The 22,492-nt window shown below is 47.1% G+C and overlaps 1 protein-coding gene across 1 annotated transcript; it reads left to right on the top strand.

Annotated features, from left to right (window-relative positions):
• Positions 1-278: 278 nt before the first annotated feature.
• Positions 279-20,533, top strand: LCK (LCK proto-oncogene, Src family tyrosine kinase). Its single transcript, XM_081056650.1, has 13 exons — positions 279-388; positions 12,554-12,663; positions 12,953-13,034; positions 13,239-13,329; positions 13,560-13,658; positions 13,795-13,898; positions 14,043-14,192; positions 14,488-14,640; positions 14,788-14,967; positions 16,887-16,963; positions 17,039-17,192; positions 17,275-17,406; positions 19,891-20,533. Exons 2-13 carry the CDS (start codon positions 12,559-12,561, stop codon positions 20,091-20,093), a joined length of 1,530 nt encoding a protein of 509 aa, XP_080912776.1. The 5' UTR covers positions 279-388; positions 12,554-12,558; the 3' UTR covers positions 20,094-20,533.
• Positions 20,534-22,492: the final 1,959 nt, after the last annotated feature.

Genomic DNA, 22,492 nt, shown 5'->3' with positions numbered 1-22,492 from the left:
ATTGGGGTTTAAAGGCTGCCCTTGAATCTTTTGTCCAGGTGTACCCTGGAGGGCAGGAGGGAGGTTCCATCAAATATCCTCCCTTCACCTCCAAGTAGCACCCTCAGGGTGAGCAGGGCCTGGCCTGGAGATGTACAGGACCCCCAGAGATTGAGGGACGGGGGGCTATGGTGGCAGGAAGCTTGGGGTGCTAGAGGCTTGTGGTTGGGCTGCTGGGGCCCGGTTGACTGCGGAGCCCTCAGGAGGAGGCAGGAAGTCAGGGTGGGACGTGGGCGCGAGGAGTCAGGTGGTGGCTACGACGGCGAGGGGAGCTGAAACTCTGTCTGGGCAGCCAGGCTGGGCCAGGAGGACCATGTGAATGGGGCCAGAGGGCTCCTGGGCTGGGCAGGTAAGGAGTACTGGGACAGAGGTTCATGGGGCTGATGGGGGCCTGATGGCAGGGGGCTGCAGCTGGGCATGGGGCCAGGCTCCTTGGGTATGCAGCAGCCCTTCAGGCTGGGGGCTGGGGCCACAGAAGAAACTTGCTGGAGGTCAGATAGGAGGCATGCAGTGCAGCCGGATCAATTCTTTCCTGTGTAGCTGTTGGTTCTTGGTTCTGCCACACGGCTGGGCATCCACCTCCACCTTACTGGGATATCTGGCACATGGCGTGTCGGATATTGAAAAGGCCTTCAGAAATCCCCAAGTCCAGTCCCTCATCTCATGGTGGATGAGCCTCCTAAGTCCCAGAGAGGGCAAAGGCACTCCCTTCCTGCTGTCCCTCAGCAAGGCAGTGGCAGAGCCAGGCCCTGGGAAAGAATGATGGTCTAGGCTGTGACCCCCACCCCACCATGGAGCAGGGAGAGGAAAAGGCTTGAGTCAGGGGATTCAGGAATCCTTCTGGTTGCTGGGGCAGAGCCCAGGGACAAAAATCTCCTGAAAGAGATCGGAGTCACCCAGACCATCCAAATGGACATGTGTGAAGTGATTTTAGCCTCAGTGACCAGCACTGCTCGAGAGAGGGAGGTGTCTCCTGTTTGGAGCAGATGAAAATGCGAGGGCACATTTATCATCTGGAATGCGGCCTCCAAGGCGGAAGTATCTGACCGGAAGCTGGGAAGTTGGAGGGAAGAGAATGAGGGGAGAAGGTGAGAGGAAGGGCTATTTTTATCCAGGACAGGGATGCAGTTGGCCCTGGGCGAGGAACATCTGAGCTTCCATCTGGAAAGTTGCCATTCCTACCCCTGCCAAGTGTCGCAGGATGTCCTCCCCTCTCCCTTTGCTCACTCCTGCTGCAGCCACACACACAGCCCCTACATGTGTAGGGCCAGTTGGTCCTGCGGATTATTCCTGCTTCAAACCCCAGGAAGGCATAGTCAGCTACCTGCCCACCCACTCACTGTGTAACTCTCAGCCTTCAGTTTATGGGGAGAGTCCCCACCTGCACCAGACTTTCCAGGTTTCCCCTGCCATTGGAGTTTTTCTTGACACACAATTTCCACCTGGTCAGCACGTCCCAGCCTTCTCCTGTCCCCAGCTCCAAGGCCTGCAGACTCTTGTGGGGGCTGAGGAACACCCTGGCTCTTCCTGCACTTCAGGGGGGCTCATCCACACCCTGGACAGGCATGAGCAGGCCCCCCACCACCATTCAGCCTATGCTGGTACATGACTTAGGGCTACTCACCCTTGGGGCTCAGGGACAGAGGTTCTTCTCAAAGGGTAAAAGGACCAAGTGATGGGGACAAAGACAGGCTGAGTGTTCAGAGGTTGGGAGAAGCCATCCTTAGGTTACCTGGAAGACTTCCTAGAAGAGTCAGGGCAGTTCTGAGAAGAACAAAGGTCCATTTTGGAAAGTTCCCAGGACATGAAGCCAAGGTCACTGTCCCTGGGTTCTGTTCTTTGGGTACCATGAGGTCAGAAACCTGCAAGCAAGATCAAATGCAAGAGTCAATGCAAAGAACATGCGTTTCAGAGTCGGGCAGGCTAAGGTACAATTCCAGTTCTGCTATTTCCTTGACAGAGTGGCTTCACCTCCCCGAACTCCAGTTTACTTATCTGTATAGAAGCAATAATGAATTTCTCTCTTACAGAGTGCTTGTGGGTAATCAAAGAGATAATAATGACTGTGATGTGCCCTGTAATGGTCTAGGCTGTGACCCCCATGGAGGAGGGTGATGAACAGGCTTAAGTCAGGAGACCCAGGAATCTTTCTGACACATAGTAGGTGCTTAACAGAGGTTTGACACTCCCTTCTCCTGGAAGTAGTTTACCAAACGGAGGACTATCCACACCCAGAATTAATCCTACTCAGCGCTTTGGGAGGCCAGTGAACCACCCATTCCCTCACACTTGTGGTGTGGCTTTGCAAATTAGTTTGTTTCCTGTGTATAGAGGGTGTGAGAATTCTAGACTGGGCCACAGATCTACCTTAAAGGAGGGTCCCACACACAGTTACCATGTTTCCCCGAAAATAAGACCTAGCTGGGCAATCAGCTCTAATGCATCTTTTGGAGCAAAAATTAAGATAAGATCCAGTCTTATTTTACTATATTTATATTTTACTATACTTATAGTAAAATAAGACCAGGTCTTTATAGCATAGTATAATATAATATAATATAATATAATATAATATAATATAATATAATATACCAGGTCTTATATTAATTTTTGCTCCAAAAGACGCAGTAGAGCTGATTGTCCGGCTAGGTCTTATTTTTTGGGGAAACAGGGTATACACACACACTCACACACACACACACACACACACACACCCTATCCCAAACACCATACATATTGTCATTGGAAAATGTGTGTGTGTGTGTGTGTGTGTGTGAGTGTGTTTGCATGTATGTTCAGAGGCAGAGGCAGGGTCTACACATACAACACACACTGGATCCCACAAATCCATACATACACCCACAAGCTGATGGCTTCAAGGCCAAGCTTCATTCAGTGAAAGCAATGCTGAGAGAAGCTGAGTGTATGGTGGCATGGGGACACGTAGGACCACAATAGTATCCAGGGATGTGGCCTTCTCTAACAAGCAAACTCAGTGTTGGTTTTAAAGTATCGGGAGTTGCATTTCCAATGCTTGCTCGAAAGAATGTTATTTCCAGAGGTGCCTGGAAAGAAAAGGGTTCTGGGGCCAAATCAACATGGCCTCAGCTACAAACTGTCTTGTATTAACGTCATAGTCAAGCTTGTGAAAGCTCTGAAAGTCCCTTTAGAAGGAGCCAGATTGATTTTATCTAACCCAATATTTCCCAAACTTCCTTGGTCGCAGAACCTTTTTCCAGTATTACCTCTTCCATGGTTACAGTTCTTGAGACAAGGAGAGGAATGGAAGGGCAGGCTGTTGATCCTCCTCGAATGATCCTCTTTCGGCAGTGTTTGCATTGGTGGTGGTTTTATTGTTTTTTGTTTTTCAAGTACAAAATTAGCACACAGTTGTTTTTAAAACTTCAAACAGTATAGAGGCATATAAAGAAATACAAGAAATGCAGCTCCCTCCAATCTTACTTCTGGGATATGTTCACTATGAACAATTTGGTTTGCATCCTTCCAGAATTTCTCATGTATGGCTACTGAAAAGCCTAGCGGTTGAGAACCTAGTCTCTGGAGACAGGCAGAACAAGGCTCAAATTGCCACTCCACCACTTATTTGTTTGTTATGAGGCCTCAGACAAATCGCTTTACCCCGTTTGAGCCTCAGTTTTTACCTCTGCAAAATGGGGATAATAATAGCACTTACTTCATAGGATTATTATGAGAATTACATGAAACCATGCAAATAAAGGCTTTGCACAGAGCCCGGCTTAAAAGAATCCCCTGTATATATACATATTGAAATGCAAATAGGCTTATATTCTACATTCTGTTTTGTAACTTCTAACCCTGTTATGTCTGTGACATTTTTCCATGTCAATACATGGAGATCTACCCCATATTTTTAACAGTTTTAACTAGACTTCGTTAACTTGGTGAGTAATGGTGGTGATTTTGAGATGCTACTTCCTGGCAAGTATTGCTGTTTTGTGTTAGTGTTAGAGTTAGTGTTGGAGTCAGACATTACTGATCAGTGAGCTAAAGACAAGCATTATGGCTTCCTGTAAAAATGGAGTGCTCCGCCAGAGCGGCACCCACCTCTATCAGAGGGCAGGGTGAAGTGGATGGGAATCTTCTGTGTCCCCAGCGCTAGATCAGGGCTTGGCACATAAGAGGTACCCAGTACATTTTCATTAATAGACTGGCCAATTAAGAAAATTGTGTTTCTTCTAGCTCACCAACAGAGGTTTAAGCCCAAAGTTCTGTCTCACAGTACAGCATTTCCCCAAATATGGCCTGTGTACCACTGATGTGGGTGAGTGATTTTAAGGGGTAATGAATGGACGTTTACAAATGTGAATTTTTGTATCATATTATGTGTTTATTTATTTATTTATTTTAAAAATTTTATTGGGGAAGGGGAACAGGACTTTATTGGGAAACACTGTGTACTTCCAGGATTTTTTCCAAGTCAAGTTGTTGTCCTTTCAATCTTAGTTGTGGAGGGTGCTGTTCAGCTTCAAGTTGTTATCCTTTCAGTCTTGCTAGTTCAGTAGTTGCTAGTTGCAGGGGACGCAGCCCACCATCCCTTGTGGGACTCTTGCAGGGGTCGCAGCCCACCATCCCTTGCGGGACTCGAGGAGTCGGCAACCTTGTGGTTGAGAGCCCACTGGCCCATGTGGGAATTGAACCGGCGGCCTGCGGCATTAGAAGCATGGAGCTCCAACCGCCTGAGCCACTGAGCCGGCCCCCATATTATGTGTTTATTTTAATGTATACTGATTTCTATTTTTGGCTGGTGATACTGATTTTCCATTTATGGTAGTCAAGTTTCATTTTAGATAAATACAGAGGCTGTCAAAAAATGTATACACATTTTAAGAAAGGAAAAACTATTCAGACTGTAATGCTCAATAGATACTGATAACAAAAGATGGATACAAGTCATGTCTGACTTCTGCAATTACAAGAGGTGCTCAAAGTGGTTACCATCAGCATCTGGACATTTCTGATTACGGTGAACTACTGCTTGAGCAACGTTGACCAAAGTGTCCACTTGTATACATTTTTTTGGCACCCCCGGTATATTAAAGGTAAAAAGGTATATTTGGCCGTAGAAGGGCCAAAAATGTTGAGGAAAAATGAAAATGATTGATAATTTTAGTCTGGAAAATGTTTAAGTCTGGTGTAATGAAATGCTCATGCCAGCCTCAAACAACTATTATTCTCATTTATTTAGTCCTTATTACCATGTTTCTCTGAAAATAAGACCTAGCCGGACAATCAGCTCTAACACGTCTTTTGGAGCAAAAATTAATACAAGACCTGGTCTTATTTTACTATAATATAAGACTGGGTGTGATACGATACGATATGATATGATATGATATGATATGATATGATACCAGGTCTTATATTAATTTTTGCTCCAAAAGATGCATTAGAGCTGATTGTACGGCTAGGTCTTATTTTCGGGGAAACACGGTATATGCCAAGCACCAGGTTAAACACTTTATCAAATGGGATCGTCTATATATCATATAATGCTCACAACAGCCTTAGTTGCAGGCCCTATTTTTATTCTCATTTTGAAGATGGAGGAACAGAGGGAGGCTCTGGGAGGTTTAGTAACCTGCCCAAAGGTCCTCTGCCAGTGAGTGTCTGGGAGGTCTTGGGATCGAACTTGGGTCACTGTGACATGGACATGATGAGCTGAGCCCCCATGCCCTGCAAACTCCCAGAAAGTTTAATAAAGCAGCATGGATTGTCAAGCTGTAAGTAAGACTCCACTCTGATAAAACCCCCATGACGCAAAATGCACACTGAGGTATGTGAGGGGGAGGACTCACTAAAGGGATTACTAGGTACGTATGAGTTACTAGTTGGAGGGCTTCTACCCAAAAGACCAGCTTTAGAATAATTGCTCTATAGCCCTGTTTATGGCAATAATTAACTAGCAGAATCAATTTTATTTTCAAGCCACCCCCAGTTTGTGAGAATAAATCCAACTTGTTTGCATATAAGAGAAGGCTTATTTTTTTGTTCTCTATTTTTATGAACTCTGTGAACTCACAGAGTTCATTCAAAAGTGTTATTATGTCAAAAAACAAACATGAAAAAGGAGGGAGCTCAGGATATACCTCTGCTTTACCCACTAGTATTTACTTACCATGCTTGCCAACCCTGATCCTTGAAATGTCACGATGAGGGTTCTGCGTGCGTATGCATAGCTAAAGCTCTTTGCCAATGACCAAATCGTGGCAGAAGAAAAAGGCCAAGAAAATGTTTTGAATTATTCCTGACAGATTTTCCACAAGACCACAGTACAATAGTGGTCTTGCAGTGGAGTAGCCTGCCTGCTCTTGACATAAAGCATTATCCCAAGAAACCCAGGCAAGAAGCTGGCACACATTTTGGACAGAATGTTCAATAAATGAGTAGGTTTACAGTTTAGGGAAGGAAAAGTGATGACCATTTTTATTTTATTAAGGGGACAAATCACATTCTAAGGCCAGCCAGGCGAAATAATGATCTATGAAGTTGATAAAAGTGAACGAGCTAGCAAGAATCAGAAATCATCATGATATGATTCCAAAACAACCCTGGGATCAGGAAATCTATTCCAGGACTCCCTGCAGCCTGGGATTTTTGACCAGTTCGATCCAGTGTAAGCAGAGCCACTGTGGGTTTTGGGCACTGTGGGTTGAGGCACAAGAATGGTGGGGACTGAGGGGTGGCCCTTTGTAATTGGTTCAAAGTGCTCTGTGGACCATGGGCAGCCTTGAGCTTGACGGCGAACTTTACAGACCCTAGTCAGAGGAGGTCTAGAATCTACAAAATTCCTGCTATTGACCTTGAATTCCTGATTTGGGAGAAGAGAATGGCTTGTTTCATTCACTCCAGAAACTGCCCTCATTGCTGGTTTTGTAGAGCCCTGGGGATTCCTTAGTTCTGTTTCTCCTCCTTCTCCTTCTGCTTCCCCTTCTTCTTTTCTTTTGGACAATGAGAAATTTATATTAAGCTTTAATTTTGATTTTCTTTTTTACTGACCTCATTTATTAACCTGGTTATATCATTTTGGCTATGTAGCAATCTTCGTCAAACAAAGACCAGAAAGATGGGACCCACATTTTGTATAATTAGTTGTATGCACGTAAGACCTCAGAATTACACAGGGACAAGCATAAAGTATACATACCCCCATTTTGTTATACATCCGTCTACATGCACTGACTCATACACACCCATGGGTGTGTACACATCAGCACAATGCTCACTGAGTCATATGCCTCCATATGCATGGACTTGCATTCACGAGTCAAGTAAATGTATACGCAGAAACATGCATTTTAAGTAGAAAGAGGAGCTGTCTTAGAAAGATAGGACTTGTTAACAGCACAATGATTGAGGTTTTGATGGAGTGTGGACCGCACCATGTCAGACCTGCCTCCCTGCCCATTTTCTCCATGACCTCTCAGGACCCCACAGCGCTGTAGAGTGAAGAGCAGAGGAGAGTACCTTGATAAAGGATCTAGGGGCCTGATTTGAGTTTCGCCTCTGCCAAGAGCCCTCCTGTGCTATTCTATTGGAAAAATCACTTAACCGCTCTGATCCCTCAACTTCTCTATCTTTAAAATGAGGTTGGTGAATTACATTAGTGTTTCTAAACTCTTCCCTCTCAATGACTCCTCTGCTCGTCCCCTGTTGTACCACCCCATGGATTTCATGATTTTGAAGTTTTTGCCTACTAAACTACCTCATTTAAGTACTAATTTTCTTGTTTCATAATTCAAATTTTAATTAGAATCTTAACTAAGTATGCACTGAAGAAACAATAATACAATTTGCCAAACTAAGAAGCTGGTCATAGTACGATTTTGCTTCAGAGTTTTGAAATATTGAAATAACCTAAAGGTCTCCTACATTATCCTGGGGCCTCCTAGGAGCATATCACTCCCAGTGACTCTGGGCTGGGAGCCACTCATCAAAATAATCTCTGATACTGACAGATGCCGAGGTCTTCTGATTGCTGCCAGACCCAACACTCCAAAGCTCACCGCTTATAGAGAGTAGGATCTGCTACCTGTAGCTAGAGAATTCCAGGAGCACAAAACAAACGTTACAGAGTTCCTTTTGGCTTAATTTAACACAGCTTGACTTTTTCTCACTCATGGTCCCAGACTTTAGGGATGTCAGCTCCTTGCTTTTGTAGGCCCAGATTCAGACCGGGATCAGCTCCTGCCAGCATGCTCTCCTGGACCCTAGCCCAAGGTGTTGTGGCTTTTCCCCTTCCCGTGTGACTCCAGCCTGGACCAGTACCAACTTTCAGCCCTATGATATCCAGCCTAAATTCCTCCTGCCCCTTCTACTGGTCTCTCCTTATTGCTACACCCCAGTTCATGCCCCTTTCTCAACCCCAAACTTTTCTCAGCTTTTTCTTCCCCTTTTCCAAAGCCACTAAGAATGTCAGGCCTAGGGCCGGCCCGGTGGCTCAAGCCATTAGAGCTCTGTGCTCCTAACTCCGAAGGCTGCCGGTTTGATTCCCGCATGGGCCAGTGGGCTCTCAACCACAAGGCTGCCAGTTCGATTCCTCGACTCCCTCAAGGGATAGTGGGCTGCGCCCCCTGCAACTAGCAATGGCAACTGGACCTGGAACTGAGGTGCGCCCTCCACAACTAAGACTGAAAGGACAACAACTTGACTTGGAAAAAAGTCCTGGAAGTACACACTGTTCCCCAATAAAGTCCTGTAAAAAAGAGGGAAAAAAAAGGTACTAGGAATAAAGCCTTTAAAAAAAAAAAAGAATGTCAGGCCTGGAAGGAAGCTTACTGAGCTAAGTCCATACTCCATCTGATGTCGGTGTTCTCTTTACAATATAACCAACCTGTGGTTTCTAAAGGCCTGTTTGAATGTCACAAACAACAGGGTGCTCATGACCTTACTAGAGATAGCTCAGCTCATCTTAGACTGGCTCCAGGTTATCGCCAGTCCTTTTCTGGAGGCTTTTGCTACTAATCAGTTCCTGGCCATAACAAAATTAGCAGTCAAAAGGCCATTTGTCACTACAGATGGGTGGACTCTGGTTGAGCAGGATTTCTCTACTGCCCTCCCCTCCACCCAGGACTCCTACGAGTAGAAGAAAGAGTGAATGTGTCCCCTTCCCTTTAAAGTCTCTTGATTTGGCTTAAAACTCCATGTACATTTTGCATTTTCCTCCATAACAGACTGAGTTTCTTTAATGATATGAATAAGGACAGGGGTCACTCACGCTCTCTGGGAAGACGCACACCCATGACTTCCGGTACCCATGAGACGTTATGAGTATCTCAGTTTGAAAAACAGGAGCTTAAATCAAAGAGGATTATTTACCAGTCCTATTCTCCCACTGTCCACAGCAGGAATTGGTAGTGTAGAATGGGCACTGGTGAAAATCTTTCTAAGCTCTAAACTAACATTTATGTAAGCTTATGAGAAAGGGATGATGATCCCCATTGAATAGAAAAGGTAAAGGGAGCCTTAGGAAGAATAATTTCATCAAACTCGTACAGTAAATGTCAGAACCAGGATTTGAACTTAGGTCTGACTCCAGGGCCTGTCCTTGAGTCTTTTTATTTATTTATTTTTAAAATTGAGGTATGATTGACATGTCCTTAAATCTTGCTAACCAAAAACCTCCACTGCTCCCACTTCCACGTGGTCCCAGCATGGATTGGCAACTCTAGCTTTGTTCTGCCCCTAATAGGTTACATAAGTTTAAGCAAGCCTCTCTGGGCCTTGATTTGTTCACCAAAAATCAGAGGTTAGACTTGGTGGTTGCAAATGGGAGAATCTGTGCATTAAAAGAATTTTTAAAAATTTTAATCACGGTTGACATTCAATATTATGTTAGTTTCAGGTGTACAACATAGTGATTAAACATTTATATAACTTCTAAAGTGATCCCCCGATAAGTCTAGTAGCCACCTGGCACCATACATAGTTATTACAATATTATTGACTATATTCCCTAGGCTGTACTTTACATCCCCATGACTATTTTGTAACTGCCAGTCTGCACTTCTTAATACTTTCACCTTTTTCACCCAGCCTTCCAACTCCCCTCCCATCTGGCAAACACCAGTTTGTTCTCTGTATCTATGTGTTTGTTTCTGTTTTGTTTGTTTGTTTATTTTGTTTTTTAGACTCCGCATATAAGTGAAATCATACGGTATTTGTCTTCCTCTGACTTATTTCATTTACCATAATACCCTCTCGGTCCACCCATGTTGTTGCAAGTGGTAAGATTTCATTCTTTTTATAGCCAAGTAATATTCTGTTGTATATGTGACCACATCTTCTTTATTCAACCATCTATTGATGGACACTTAAGTTGCTTCTGTATCTTGGCTATCATCCTTCTTTGTCTCTTGCTATAGCTTTTTTTTTTTTTTTAATTTATTGGGGTGATAGCTATAGCTTTTATTTTAAAGTCTATTTTGACTGGTATAAGTATTGCTACTTCAGCTTTTTTTTTCACTTCCATTTGCATGAAATGTCTTTTTCCATCCCTTTACTTTCAGCCTGTATCTTGATCTAAAGTGGGTCTCTTGTAGGCAGCCTACGTATGGGCCTTGTTTTCTTTATACATTTTATTGGGGAATATTAGGGGACAGAGTGTTTCTCCAGGGCCCATCAGCTCCAAGTAGTTGTCCTTCAATCTAGTTGTGGAGGGCGTAGCTCAGCTCCAAGTCCAGTCGCCGTTTTCAGTCTTAGTTGCAGGGGGCACAGCCCACCATACCATGTGGGAATTGAACCAGCAACCTTGTTGTTGAGAGCTGGCGCTCTAACCAACTGGGCCATCTGGCCACCTTCTCCGGAAGCTCAGCAGCAGCTCGTTGTCTTCAATCTAGTTGTGGAGGGCGCAGCTCACTGGCCCATGTGGGAACTGAACCGCAACCCTGTTGTTAAGAGCTTGTGCTCTAACCAACTGAGCCAGGCCTTGTTTTTTTATCCATTCAGCCTCCCTTCATCTATTGATTGGAGCATTTAATCCATTTACACTTAAAATAATTAAAGATAGGTAGGTAGTTATTGCCATTTTATTATTTATATTTTTGAGCTCTTTTTTTTTTCTTCTTAAAGAAGTCCCTTTAACATTTCTTGTAATACTGGTTTGGTGGTGGTAAATGCCTTTAGCTTTTTCTTGTCTGGGAGAGAATCTGTGCATTAACCCTCTACATGCCTGTCAACATTTATTAATGATGACTAGTTCTGGGTGCTGGGGCACTCAGGCAAATAAAGCACAGTTCCTGTTCTTGAGGAATCTCTCATCTCATCAAGGAGGTGAGAGAAGCAGTGGGACTGACACAAATCAGTCTAGTCATGGCACTCAGTGCCTAAATTGATAATTGTGGTATGAGTAGAATGTTGTAGGAGCAAAGAGCATTGGGAAGGCTTCACAGAGTAGATATTTGAGCTGAGCCTTGAAGATTGAGTTCAATCAATGGACAAAAAGAGAGTGTTCCAAGTCAGGGGAACCACAAGTGCAAAGGCACAGAGTAAGAAAATAGTGTGGGGTATTTGGGAGAAACAACAGTAGCTCAGAACACCAGCTGTGTGAGTGTTTGGGTGGGAATGCTTGTGTGTATGTGTGTGTGTGTGTGTGTGTGTGTAGCAGAATAGACTGAGGAGGTAGATTTGATCTTGATATTAAAGGGTCTTGAATGATGGTAAATTAAACTTTATACGAGGACTAGTGCTTTCTAAGCAGTTCTGAGGAGCAGCCCCAGGAAAAGAGGTGTCTTAGGGACTCCTAGGGACTTCAGAGTGTGAAGTCTGCTTCAGGCAGAACAGCTCCACTTTTACCTGCTTTATCTAGGGGGTTCTGCTTGATTTCATCTGACAAAAAGTTTCCACTGCTAAAGCAAGCAAACAAATAAAAAAGTTACGGCCAATAGGGCTGCTGAAGGGTTTTCTGATGGGGAAAAGCAGAAAGAACCCTCTGAAGGAGACTTTGTGTGTGGGCGGAAGGGGGTGGGCAGAGGACCGATAGCTGACATTTGGGAGCAGAAGTCTCTTATTTTGCTTCCTTGGCTGGAAAGGGGAATTGTAATTAGGAGGTGGGGCACACACCTCTCTGGTAGGGGTAGATCAAAACTTAGGTCTCTCCCAGGGCTCAGGGAAGTGGGTGTGATCTCTAGTAGGTAGTCCCCCAACATGGGGGATGGGCAGAGGGAGAGGGTGGGGGAGAGGCAGGAAGCGGGCAACTAAACTAACAAAGGTGTCTGTGGCGGTTTGCCCATCCCAGGTGGGAGGGCGGGGTCTAGGGCTCAGCCCCAGCCTTGGGTGACTGTACTTGTGGCCTGGGGGCTCAGAGGGAGCACCAATGGGGAGTTAGGGCCCCATTTCAGCTTTTCTATGGCTGGTGAATGGGGGCTGGAGATAATTTCTGGTACTTCTGGAAGTTCCCAGGGCTAGGCCCTAGCATGTCTGTTGTTGGGGGAGCAGCTTTTGGGGCCTCCCTTCAGCTCCCTCTCCATTCCTCCAGGGATCATGGGCTGTAGCTGCAGCTCAAACCCTGAAGATGACTGGATGGAAAACATCGATGTGTGTGAGAACTGCCATTATCCCATAGTGCCACTGGATAACAAGTCCACGGTAAGAGGCAAGACAGGGGGCTTGGTGAGGGAGGGTGGAGTGCACAACCCAGAAGAACGAAATGGACCACCACTATAGGTCCTTGAAATAATAGAGCAGCAATACAGAAAGGAAAAGAGGCCCAGAGAGGGGAAGGGACTCTCCTAAGGTAACACAGCAAATAGTTGGCAAATTCAGGGATAAGACTCAACTACTGGAGAAGTGAAGGAGAGCAGAACAGTGGGGCTGGGAGACAGGATCTGGCCCAGCCTCCTGCTCTCTGACTTCACTGTCTTCCCCCACTCCACAGCTGCCCATCCGGAATGGCTCTGAGGTGCGGGATCCACTGGTCACCTACGAGGGCTCCAACCCCCCGGCTTCCCCACTGCAAGGTGACCTCAACCAGCAGGGCCTGGAAGATAAGGCCTGTGGATTCTTGGCTGGCTGTCTCCATCTCCTCCCCACCTGTCCTCAACCATGTCCTGCCTCTCTTGCTCCCACTCTTGTCCTCTGCCCTGTAACTCCTCTGCCCTGGGAACTCCATGTTCCCAGACTATTCCAGGCTAGTTCTCCCTGACAACCCACTGTCTTTACAGACAACCTGGTTATCGCCCTGCACAGCTATGAGCCCTCTCACGACGGAGACCTGGGCTTTGAGAAGGGTGAACAGCTCCGAATCCTGGAACAGTGAGTGCCCCCTCCACACCACCCATTCTTGCCCTGTGGTAGTATGTGAGGGAGCGGGAATCCTCCGTACTGCAGCCCTCCTTTGGTTCCTGTCTTGCAGTGGGTGCCCTTGAGACAAAATAGAAGGTTCCAGAGTGCTGAGCTGGAGGGTGGGGTGGCATGGCATAACTGGGACTCTGAGGCAGGGTTGTCAGGTTTCCAAGGCTGAGCGGGCCACTGCTGTCGTGCAGGAACGGCGAGTGGTGGAAGGCACAATCCCTAACCACCGGCCTAGAAGGTTTCATCCCCTTTAACTTTGTGGCCAAAGCGAACAGCCTGGAGCCCGAACCGTAAGTAGGGATGGATGAGAACGGATCTAGGGATTTCGGGGCAAAGGAGGGGTGCTAAAGGGTGGTGGTGAATGCTTGAGGGTGATGGAGGAAGAATGGACCAACAGAAGACGGCCTTCGCTTCTGCCTTGCGCAGCTGGTTCTTCAAGAACCTGAGCCGCAAGGACGCAGAACGGCAACTACTGGCGCCCGGGAACACGCACGGCTCCTTCCTGATCCGCGAGAGCGAGAGCACCGCGGGTGAGCGCTGGGCGGGGCTCCGCTGGGTGGGGCCGGTGGGCGGGGCCACGTGAGTCAGAGGGGAGGGGCGCGGTGGCGGAGATGCCACTCGCAGGTGGCCACTACCCCCCAATTTTGCGTTCGTTCACCCATTCTTTCATTCAGGATCGTTTTCCCTGTCTGTCCGGGACTTTGACCAGAACCAGGGAGAGGTGGTGAAACATTACAAGATCCGTAACCTGGACAAAGGCGGCTTCTACATCTCCCCCCGTATCACTTTTCCCGGCCTGCACGAGCTGGTCCGCCATTACACCAGTGAGCGCGGCAAGACCCCCTCAGACGTGGGTCTGAGGCTCCTTCACCTGTGCCCTATCAGCCTGCCTCCCCCAAGTCCCTCTCAGGGGTACCCTCTACTCATCTCTGAGCATGCTCTTTCATTCCCCCACGATGGGTGAGGTGCGGTTCCTTATAGCCCCAGGTGTAAAGTGACAGCTCTACACGTCCCCCGCCGGTCCATTTCCCCTAGACGGGACTTGGTGAAGTGGGGACTGGGTGGGGGTACCCGAGTCCCGCCCTATTCACAGCCCTACCCCCTCCCTTGTCCTCGCAGATACTTCCGACGGGCTATGCACGCGGTTGAGTCGCCCCTGCCAGACTCAGAAGCCTCAGAAGCCTTGGTGGGAGGATGAGTGGGAGGTTCCCAGGGAGACGCTGAAGCTGGTGGAGCGGCTGGGGGCTGGCCAGTTCGGAGAGGTGTGGATGGGTGAGTGAGGCCCAGCAGGATTGCGGGAAAGAGAGAGGGGAGGCGTCTGCTGGAGTCCTGAGAGTCCTGCGACAGTGTCCTGTTTCTGGGGCCTGATTCTTGTTTCGCGGGCACCGAGTGACTGCCCCCAATCCCTCCCCGCCCCAGGGTACTACAATGGGCACACAAAGGTGGCAGTGAAGAGCCTAAAGCAGGGCAGCATGTCCCCCGACGCCTTCCTGGCCGAGGCCAACCTCATGAAGCAGCTGCAACACCAGCGGCTGGTCCGGCTCTACGCGGTCGTCACCCAGGAGCCCATCTACATCATCACCGAATACATGGAGAACGGTGGGCGCCGCCGCCGTGCGCGGCCGCTGGGGGGCGCTGCCGTCCCCCTTGTGCCCGAGAATGGAGGAGATAGTGCCTTTTCTTCTGGCTCAGCACTGAAGCTTCTAGTGTTCCTGGGCCCCTGAAGATAGCCCCAGGGGTTAGAAGAGGCTGTGTTCTTCGAGCCCATCTGGGAGCCTAGCCTGAGGTGGCAGGCTCTTAAAGAGCATTCACTCCCGAACTACCTTCACCTGCAGTCCCGTTTGCCTTCTTGATCTAAGGATGCTTGATCTCAGGAGATGAGTGGGTCCCTTGCCCCATTTCTTTCCTTTCTAACACTCGGGAGGGCAGATACGGCCCAAAGCCCTCTTTTTGAGTTCTGGGTGAGCCCCTCCCCTTCCTTTGTCAGCTAGCTACTGGAGAGAGTGACAGCCTTGGGAAGGTAAATAGGAATTTCTAGGTTCAGTTTTGCTACTGATTTGCTGTGTGACACAAGCCAAGTCCCTGTCCCGCCTCTGCGGCTCAGTTTCCCCAAGTATAACAGCAGAAATCTAAATAGGCTCACCCAGAAATAATACAGATATTAAGGGCTCTAGGGTCTGACTACTTGGGGTAGAATCCTAAATTCACCATTGTGTGGCCTTGGGCTAATCACTGCACTTCTTTCGGCTATGGTTTCCTCCATCTGTAAAATGGTGATCATAATGCAGTTGTAACTTTGCGTAGGTTTTTAATGAGGATGAGAGAGTTAATGCATATGGAGCAGTTAGAACAGTGCCTGCCGTATGTTAACTGCTCAGTAAGTTTGTTGTTATCTGACTCGGATTCTTTGGGAGTATAAGATCTGTCCCTCTTTCAGGAAGGGAAAAAAGCTGTTAATTGGATAATGGATTCTGGAAATGGCAAATAGGTTTTATCATGTGGGCCAACATCAATTGGTAGTTGCTCGGAGTTCTGTGTTCAGAAGGATTATGAGGCTCACTGGAAGTGAGTGCTGGGATTGATTAGCAACAACAATTATGGGCACAATGGACACAACGGGAATGGCAGTGTATGTCCACATAGTGGCAGTGTCTGGGTGAGGGAGGCCTTTATCTTTGGTGATTAATGCAGCACTCAGAGTGGGGACACTCGGGTTGCTGTCATCTTCACATAGGAGTTTAACTTCTTGAGAAGGGCCAGTGGTCACTGGCTCCATTCCAGTAACTCCCACCCCTGGTCTCCTAGTCACCCTCTGCTACCAGAGAGGTGGGACCTCTTGTCCCTAGTCACCTCTTTCCAATACTCTTAATGCACTCAACACGTTAATGGCTGCTTACTTTGTACTGGCCACTGGGAACATGGATGGACAAAACACAGTTCCTGCTATCAGGGAAATCTCATTTTAGTTATGTGCACTAGGAAAACCAGAGTTTTCCAGTGTGCCACGGGGAATGTAGATGATAATGCAATTTATCATGTCTGGTAGGATCTAGAGAGGCTTCCTAGAGGAATAGTGTAGCTGGGTCATGAAAGAAAAGTAGATTTTTAGCAGGCAGAGATGGGACAAAGAGACTTTAGAGTGAGAGCCTGGAAGTCTGCGTGAAAAATCAAAATTGTCTAGGGTGGGTGGAGTGAAAGAGGCAGGAGTAGGGGGAAGAGAAGAAGCTACAAATGTGGATAATGCACGGTTTTGGATGACTGGCTGAGGAGTTCGGGCTCTATATCATTAGTGACAAGAAGCTTGCAGACCTCTCCAAACATACCCCATTCTAGTCCCGGGAAAAGACTTTTGCGTATTCCAGGCCTCCTCACTCTGAACACACACAGCCCTCTATTTTCAGCTCTTATTCTTCCTTTCCATGTGTCAGACACTGCGTATAGACTCCCAGTTAGGTGAAAGTGTCTGGGAGCTCCCCTTTGGGACAACTTGGCTCAATAACTCTTGCTTCTGACCACAGGGAGCCTGGTGGATTTTCTCAAGACCTCCACAGGCATCAAGCTGACCATCAACAAACTCTTGGATATGGCAGCCCAAGTAAGGAGAGTGGGGAGGGCTGGGCATGGGCACAGGCCAGTGGGGCAAGACTGCTGACCTGCACCTGGCTTGCAGATTGCAGAGGGCATGGCATTCATTGAAGAGCGCAATTATATCCACCGTGACCTGAGGGCTGCCAACATCCTGGTGTCTGACACCCTGAGCTGCAAGATCGCAGACTTTGGCCTAGCACGGCTCATTGAAGACAATGAGTACACAGCCAGGGAGGGTAGGTGTGGGATATAAGGGAAGCCGGGCCTTACAGGGTCTGGCCAAGCAGACCCAGATGATCTCACTCTGCCTCCCGCCAGGGGCCAAGTTTCCCATCAAGTGGACAGCACCAGAAGCCATTAACTATGGGACCTTCACCATCAAGTCGGACGTGTGGTCTTTCGGGATCCTGCTAACGGAGATTGTCACCCATGGTCGCATCCCTTACCCAGGTCAGGGCCCAGGACAGGAACTGAAAAGGGTGATGGGGAAGGGCAGCAAAATCCATGTCTTTACACTTATTTCTTCCAGGCTCAGAATCTGAAATTTTCTAGCTGTTTCTCCTCCATCTTTTCAGGGATGGGACTCCATCATCCCCAGTCAGGTGCCACATCAACCATGGTTGGCTTCCATCTCTGTCTCTGGATCTCTTTTTCCCTTCAATAATCCCAGCTCTTCTGTTTAGTTCTGACAAAGGCAGCCTAGTAGGGTAAAAGAGAATCTGGCCTGAAAGGCAAAAGGCCTGCCTCTTATTATGAGATCAACCATGATGCTAACTTTCTGTTTGATCAGATCATTCCTTCTTTTCCCATCTGTATAATATAAGGTTAGAAGAGTACCTGGCCCATACTAAGCACTGAAAGTGTTAGGTTTTGTTATTAATCATCACTTTATGCAAGTGACTTTGGGTAGGTTAGCTTCACCTTTCTGAGCCTTAGTTTCCTGATATGAAAAATGAGACTATTTGGGAAAGAGCTTGACTCATATTAGATGTTCACTAAACACTGACTTCCCTTCCCTCTGAAGCTTTCCGTCTAAAGACACAAGACAGAGACACGAAAGCAACTAATTCCCACCCTCTCCCACCCCTCCCTTTATCTCGTGGACAAAGTCCTTTACCCCTGAATTCAGCCAAGAAAGAGATGGAATTTTTTGAAAGGAATTTGCTAGGAAACTGGGGAAAGGAAATGGAACACAAAGCCAGGGCAGGGAGGTCATGGAGTACAGTGGCCGGATTTGTAGAGGCTTCCCACATCCCGAGAGCAGCCTGCACAGAACTTTGCTCCTAGGAATATAAAGGCACTTTAGAATCAGGTGAGAGCCTGAAGGCGTTCCCTGCCCTGGACTTGTCCCACCACAGAATCCAACAGCAGCCCTGGGGCTAGAATGACACTCCGGTCATCCTGCCAAGGGCACTGCTCCTCCACTGGGCCCATAGAGGTGAACCCATAGAGAATTTCTCTATGGAAGAAAAGAGGCATTGAAAGAATGATGATAAATGGCAACTGACACATGGCTTTAGGATTAGGGAGACAATGGGCAATAATGGAGACCTGGGTAAACTTGCAGTTACTCCAGCAGATGGTTGCTGTTAAGACATGGGGACCCCAAAACCAGATCTTTTGTTTTTTTCAAGAGAAGCTAAAACTTGGAGTTTTAGAAAAACTTGCTCATTTGCAAATATTGGTGATAGATTCAAATTATTTAAAAACACTATAGGGGCCAAACCAAAGTAGGTCTGTGGGCTATATTTAGGCTGGGTTTAGCTTATGGGTTTGTAGCCGTGACTCTAGCTTTGGGTGTTTGGGTGTTTATTTCCCAGGCCTGTGTCCTCTGATGTCCTAATTTTAAAATGTGAGTGATCCATAGCTGGAGGCCTCACAGGGGCAAGGCCTAGAGAAGAGAGTCTCTATTGAGCAGAGTCCAGTCCCTTTGCAGGAGCAAAACTTCTGTTTTGTCAGGACCGTATAAGGGTTTAGTCTTTGTGGATTGCCTGTCACAGTCTCCTCTCAGGAGTCTGAAGGAAAAATAAGAAGCCACATGGGAAATTTAGAAACAGGGAGCAATGTTTCTGCTGTTACCATGCAGTTTTCCAGATCAGCTCCTCTCGGGGTCCACATGCTAGAAGCCTGTCAGGTGGGCCAGGACCAGAACAAAGGAAAGGAACTGGACCAAAAATTATTTCATATGGGTCATGGAGGGACCTTGTAAATCTCTGTCCTATGCAGGGTTTGCTTTGCTGGGGCCCTCGATCCATCTGGCTTCCTGATGCAGTGTCTCACGTTCCTGAGAAGCTGCACCACTGTCCTTGCTGTGGGCTCCGATCCTGCCCTGGGCCCTGACCACCGCACCCTTCCCCACTAAATAATAATAATCACAAGTGTTATTTATGCAGTATCTCTTCTTCAGGCATTATACTTGGTACTTTATATGAACTATCTCATTCAATCCTCATAAAAACTCTGAGGTAGGAGCTTCTACCCTGTTTGCCCAAAAATAAAGACCTAGCCAGACAATTAGCTTTACTGTGTCTTTTGGAGCAAAAATTAATATAAGACCCGGTCTATATTACATTCTATAATATTAATTTTTGCTCCAAAAGATGCATTCGAGCTGATAGTCTGGCTAGGTCTTATTTTCGGGGAAACACGATATTTGTTCTGTTTTTCAGATGAGAAAACTGAGGCTCAAAGAGGCCAAGGTCTCACAACCAATAGATGTTACAGGTGTGTTATTGAGGGTCTAAGCCAAAGAAGACACTCCAAGTGGCATGACTAACATTTAGCAGGAACCACTAGGAAGGCCTTATCATTGAGGAAGACCAAGATCTTCTGGATTGGTGCTCACACCATGCCAGCTAAATATTCTGATCGTCACGCCGCCTGTGGGCTTCCTATACATGGAGCCTTGATGTCCTTTTTCCCATCAACTTCTAGGGATGACCAATCCGGAGGTGATTCAGAACCTAGAACGAGGCTACCGCATGGTACGACCTGACAACTGTCCGGAGGAGCTGTACGACCTCATGATGCTGTGCTGGAAAGAGCGCCCAGAGGACCGGCCCACCTTTGATTACCTGCGCAGTGTGCTGGAGGACTTCTTCACAGCCACGGAGGGCCAGTACCAGCCCCAGCCCTGAGAGGCCTAGCTGGCTGGGACGTGGAGTCCTCCCCCCATCTAGCCAACCTGGCTGGGGGAGAAGCAGTTCTTGTGCCGTTCCCATGTGGCCTATGCACCTATGGACCCTACACATAAATCCTATCCACATGGACACATACATGTGTCTTATACACAGGTTCTTTAGTTGTGTGGGCTCTGCACATGTGTCTTGTGTATGTGTGGCCTGTACATATATGTCTTGGACACCTGTCCAAGCTATCCCTTTCCGGGCCCTCCTACTTCCTGAGACCACTAAAGGAGAGAGGCCTGTGATGACACCAGCTTCTGCCCACCCCCTTTTCCTTTCTCTTCGTCCTGAAGAATCTCTCTCTTGGAGGGGGAGACCTTTCTAATACCTCTGTGTGCTCCTCCTCGGTGCCTGTCACACATCAGGAGCTCAATAAATGTCTGTTTGTTGATAAAGGTTGTACATCTCTCTGCTCCCCACTCCTATCTCTTCTTCCTTCGGAGGGGACAGTGGGGGTTTAGAAGATGATAACTCTGAATTGTGGTGAACCATGGGATGAGGGGATGTCTGAACTTTTTCCAGCTCTGCTGATGCTGGGGACCAAGAGGAGGTCCCTACTCTTTCCTGTACGGGCTCTTTGAAACCCTTTAAATTCCCATCCCAAAGGAGTCAGGGCAACTCCTACCTAGAACCTCCTAGTGTATATCCCAGGACCCTCTCCCTCCTATTACGTAAGAGCAATAGCATTTTTTTGTGGGGAGGAAGGGGAACAGGACTTTATTGGGGAACAGTGTGTACTTCCAGGACTTTTTTATTTTTTCCAAGTCAAGTTGTTGTCCTTTCAATCTTAGTTGTGGAGGGTGCCATTCAGCTTCAAGTTGTTGTCCCTTCAGTCTTAGTTGTGGAGGGTGCAGCTCAGTTCCAGGTCCAGTTGCCATTTTTCTAGTTGCAGGGGGCACAGCCCACCATCCCTTGGCCTCCGGCAACCTTGTGGTTGAGAGGACGCGCTCCAACCAACTGAGCCATCTGGGAGCTCAGCGGCAGCTCAGCTCAAGGTGCCATGTTCAATCTTAGTTGCAGGGGGCGGAGCCCACCAACCCTTGCAGGACTCGAGGAGTTGAACCAGCAACCTTGTGATTAAGAGCCCACTGGCCCATGTGAGAATCGAACCTGCAGCCTTCGGAGTTAGGAGCATGGAGCTCTAACAGCCTGAGCCACCCGGCTGGCCCTAGCAGTTTGTACAGCTACTGATTCGAGGGCTATATTTGGCTTCGGATGTGTTTTGATTCACCTTCAAGATGTTTTTAAACATTGAGTTAATTCACTCATTTAACAAATATTTATTCAACATCTACTGTATGCCAGGCACGGTTCTGGGCTCAGGATATACAGTAGATAAAACAGAGTTTCTGCCTTTGTGGAGCGTACATTCTAGTAAGGGAAGACAGACAATAAGCATCACAAAGATGTGGATGATATGGTATGCTACAAGGTCATGAGTGCTAAGAGGAAAATAGAGGTGGGTAAGGGGAATTAGGAATGTCATTTGGGGAGGATAACATTTTTAAAGACAATGGTCTGAGAAGCCCTCATTGAGAAGGTGACTGAGCAAAGAGTTGAAGGAAGTGAGTGAGTGAGTCTCCTGGTGTGGGGGAGGAGTGGTGGGGCAGAGGAAACAGCCTGAGGCAGAAACTTGCCTGGCCAGCTCTAGAGGTAAAGGCTGCTTGAAAGAGGGTGATAGATCCTCTGGGGCTTTGTGGCCTTTGTAGGAGCCATATTGAAGAGACTTTACTGGGATTTGTGCAGTCATGACATGATCTGACTTACATTTTAAAAGGATGGCTCTTACTGTTATGTTGATAATAGACTGAGTTAGCAGTCAATTTATAAAACTAGATAGATTTTGCATAAATCTCCAGATTTCTGTATTTCTTGAAAAACCAGGAAGGTTTGGCTCCCTTGGGCTTATCTGTCCTAGAGCTGAGTAGTGATCACCCCGTTTGGGTGGGGTATGGGCTCTCCTCTTGCCAGAATACTCTCCACTCTATTGCTCCCAGACAATGAAACTATTAGTAGCTATTTATCATCATGTTCATGTTCTTCTTACAATATAGAGGAAAATGAAATTTTTTTGGCACCCACATTTCCATTAAAAAGTGAGAAAATTGAAGATACCTGAAGATGGCAGTGTGTTTGTGGAAAGATGGGGGGAGAGTAAAAAGGAATTCAATTTAAGAGAGTGAAAAAGAATTCAATTAAAAAATATGCAAAGAAAGCGCCTGAATCAAACTAATATAAACAATATAAATATAATACGTATCCAGTCATTTACATCACCTGCCTGATTTCTGTTGGCATTTGAGTGTGTGATGTCTGTTCTGCATTTTATAAAATGCTGCCACACCCACGAC

Source organism: Rhinolophus hipposideros, assembly GCF_964194185.1.
Source record: "Rhinolophus hipposideros genome assembly, chromosome: 8".
NCBI lineage: Eukaryota > Metazoa > Chordata > Mammalia > Chiroptera > Rhinolophidae > Rhinolophus > Rhinolophus hipposideros.
This window is presented reverse-complemented; position numbering and strand designations above follow the sequence as displayed.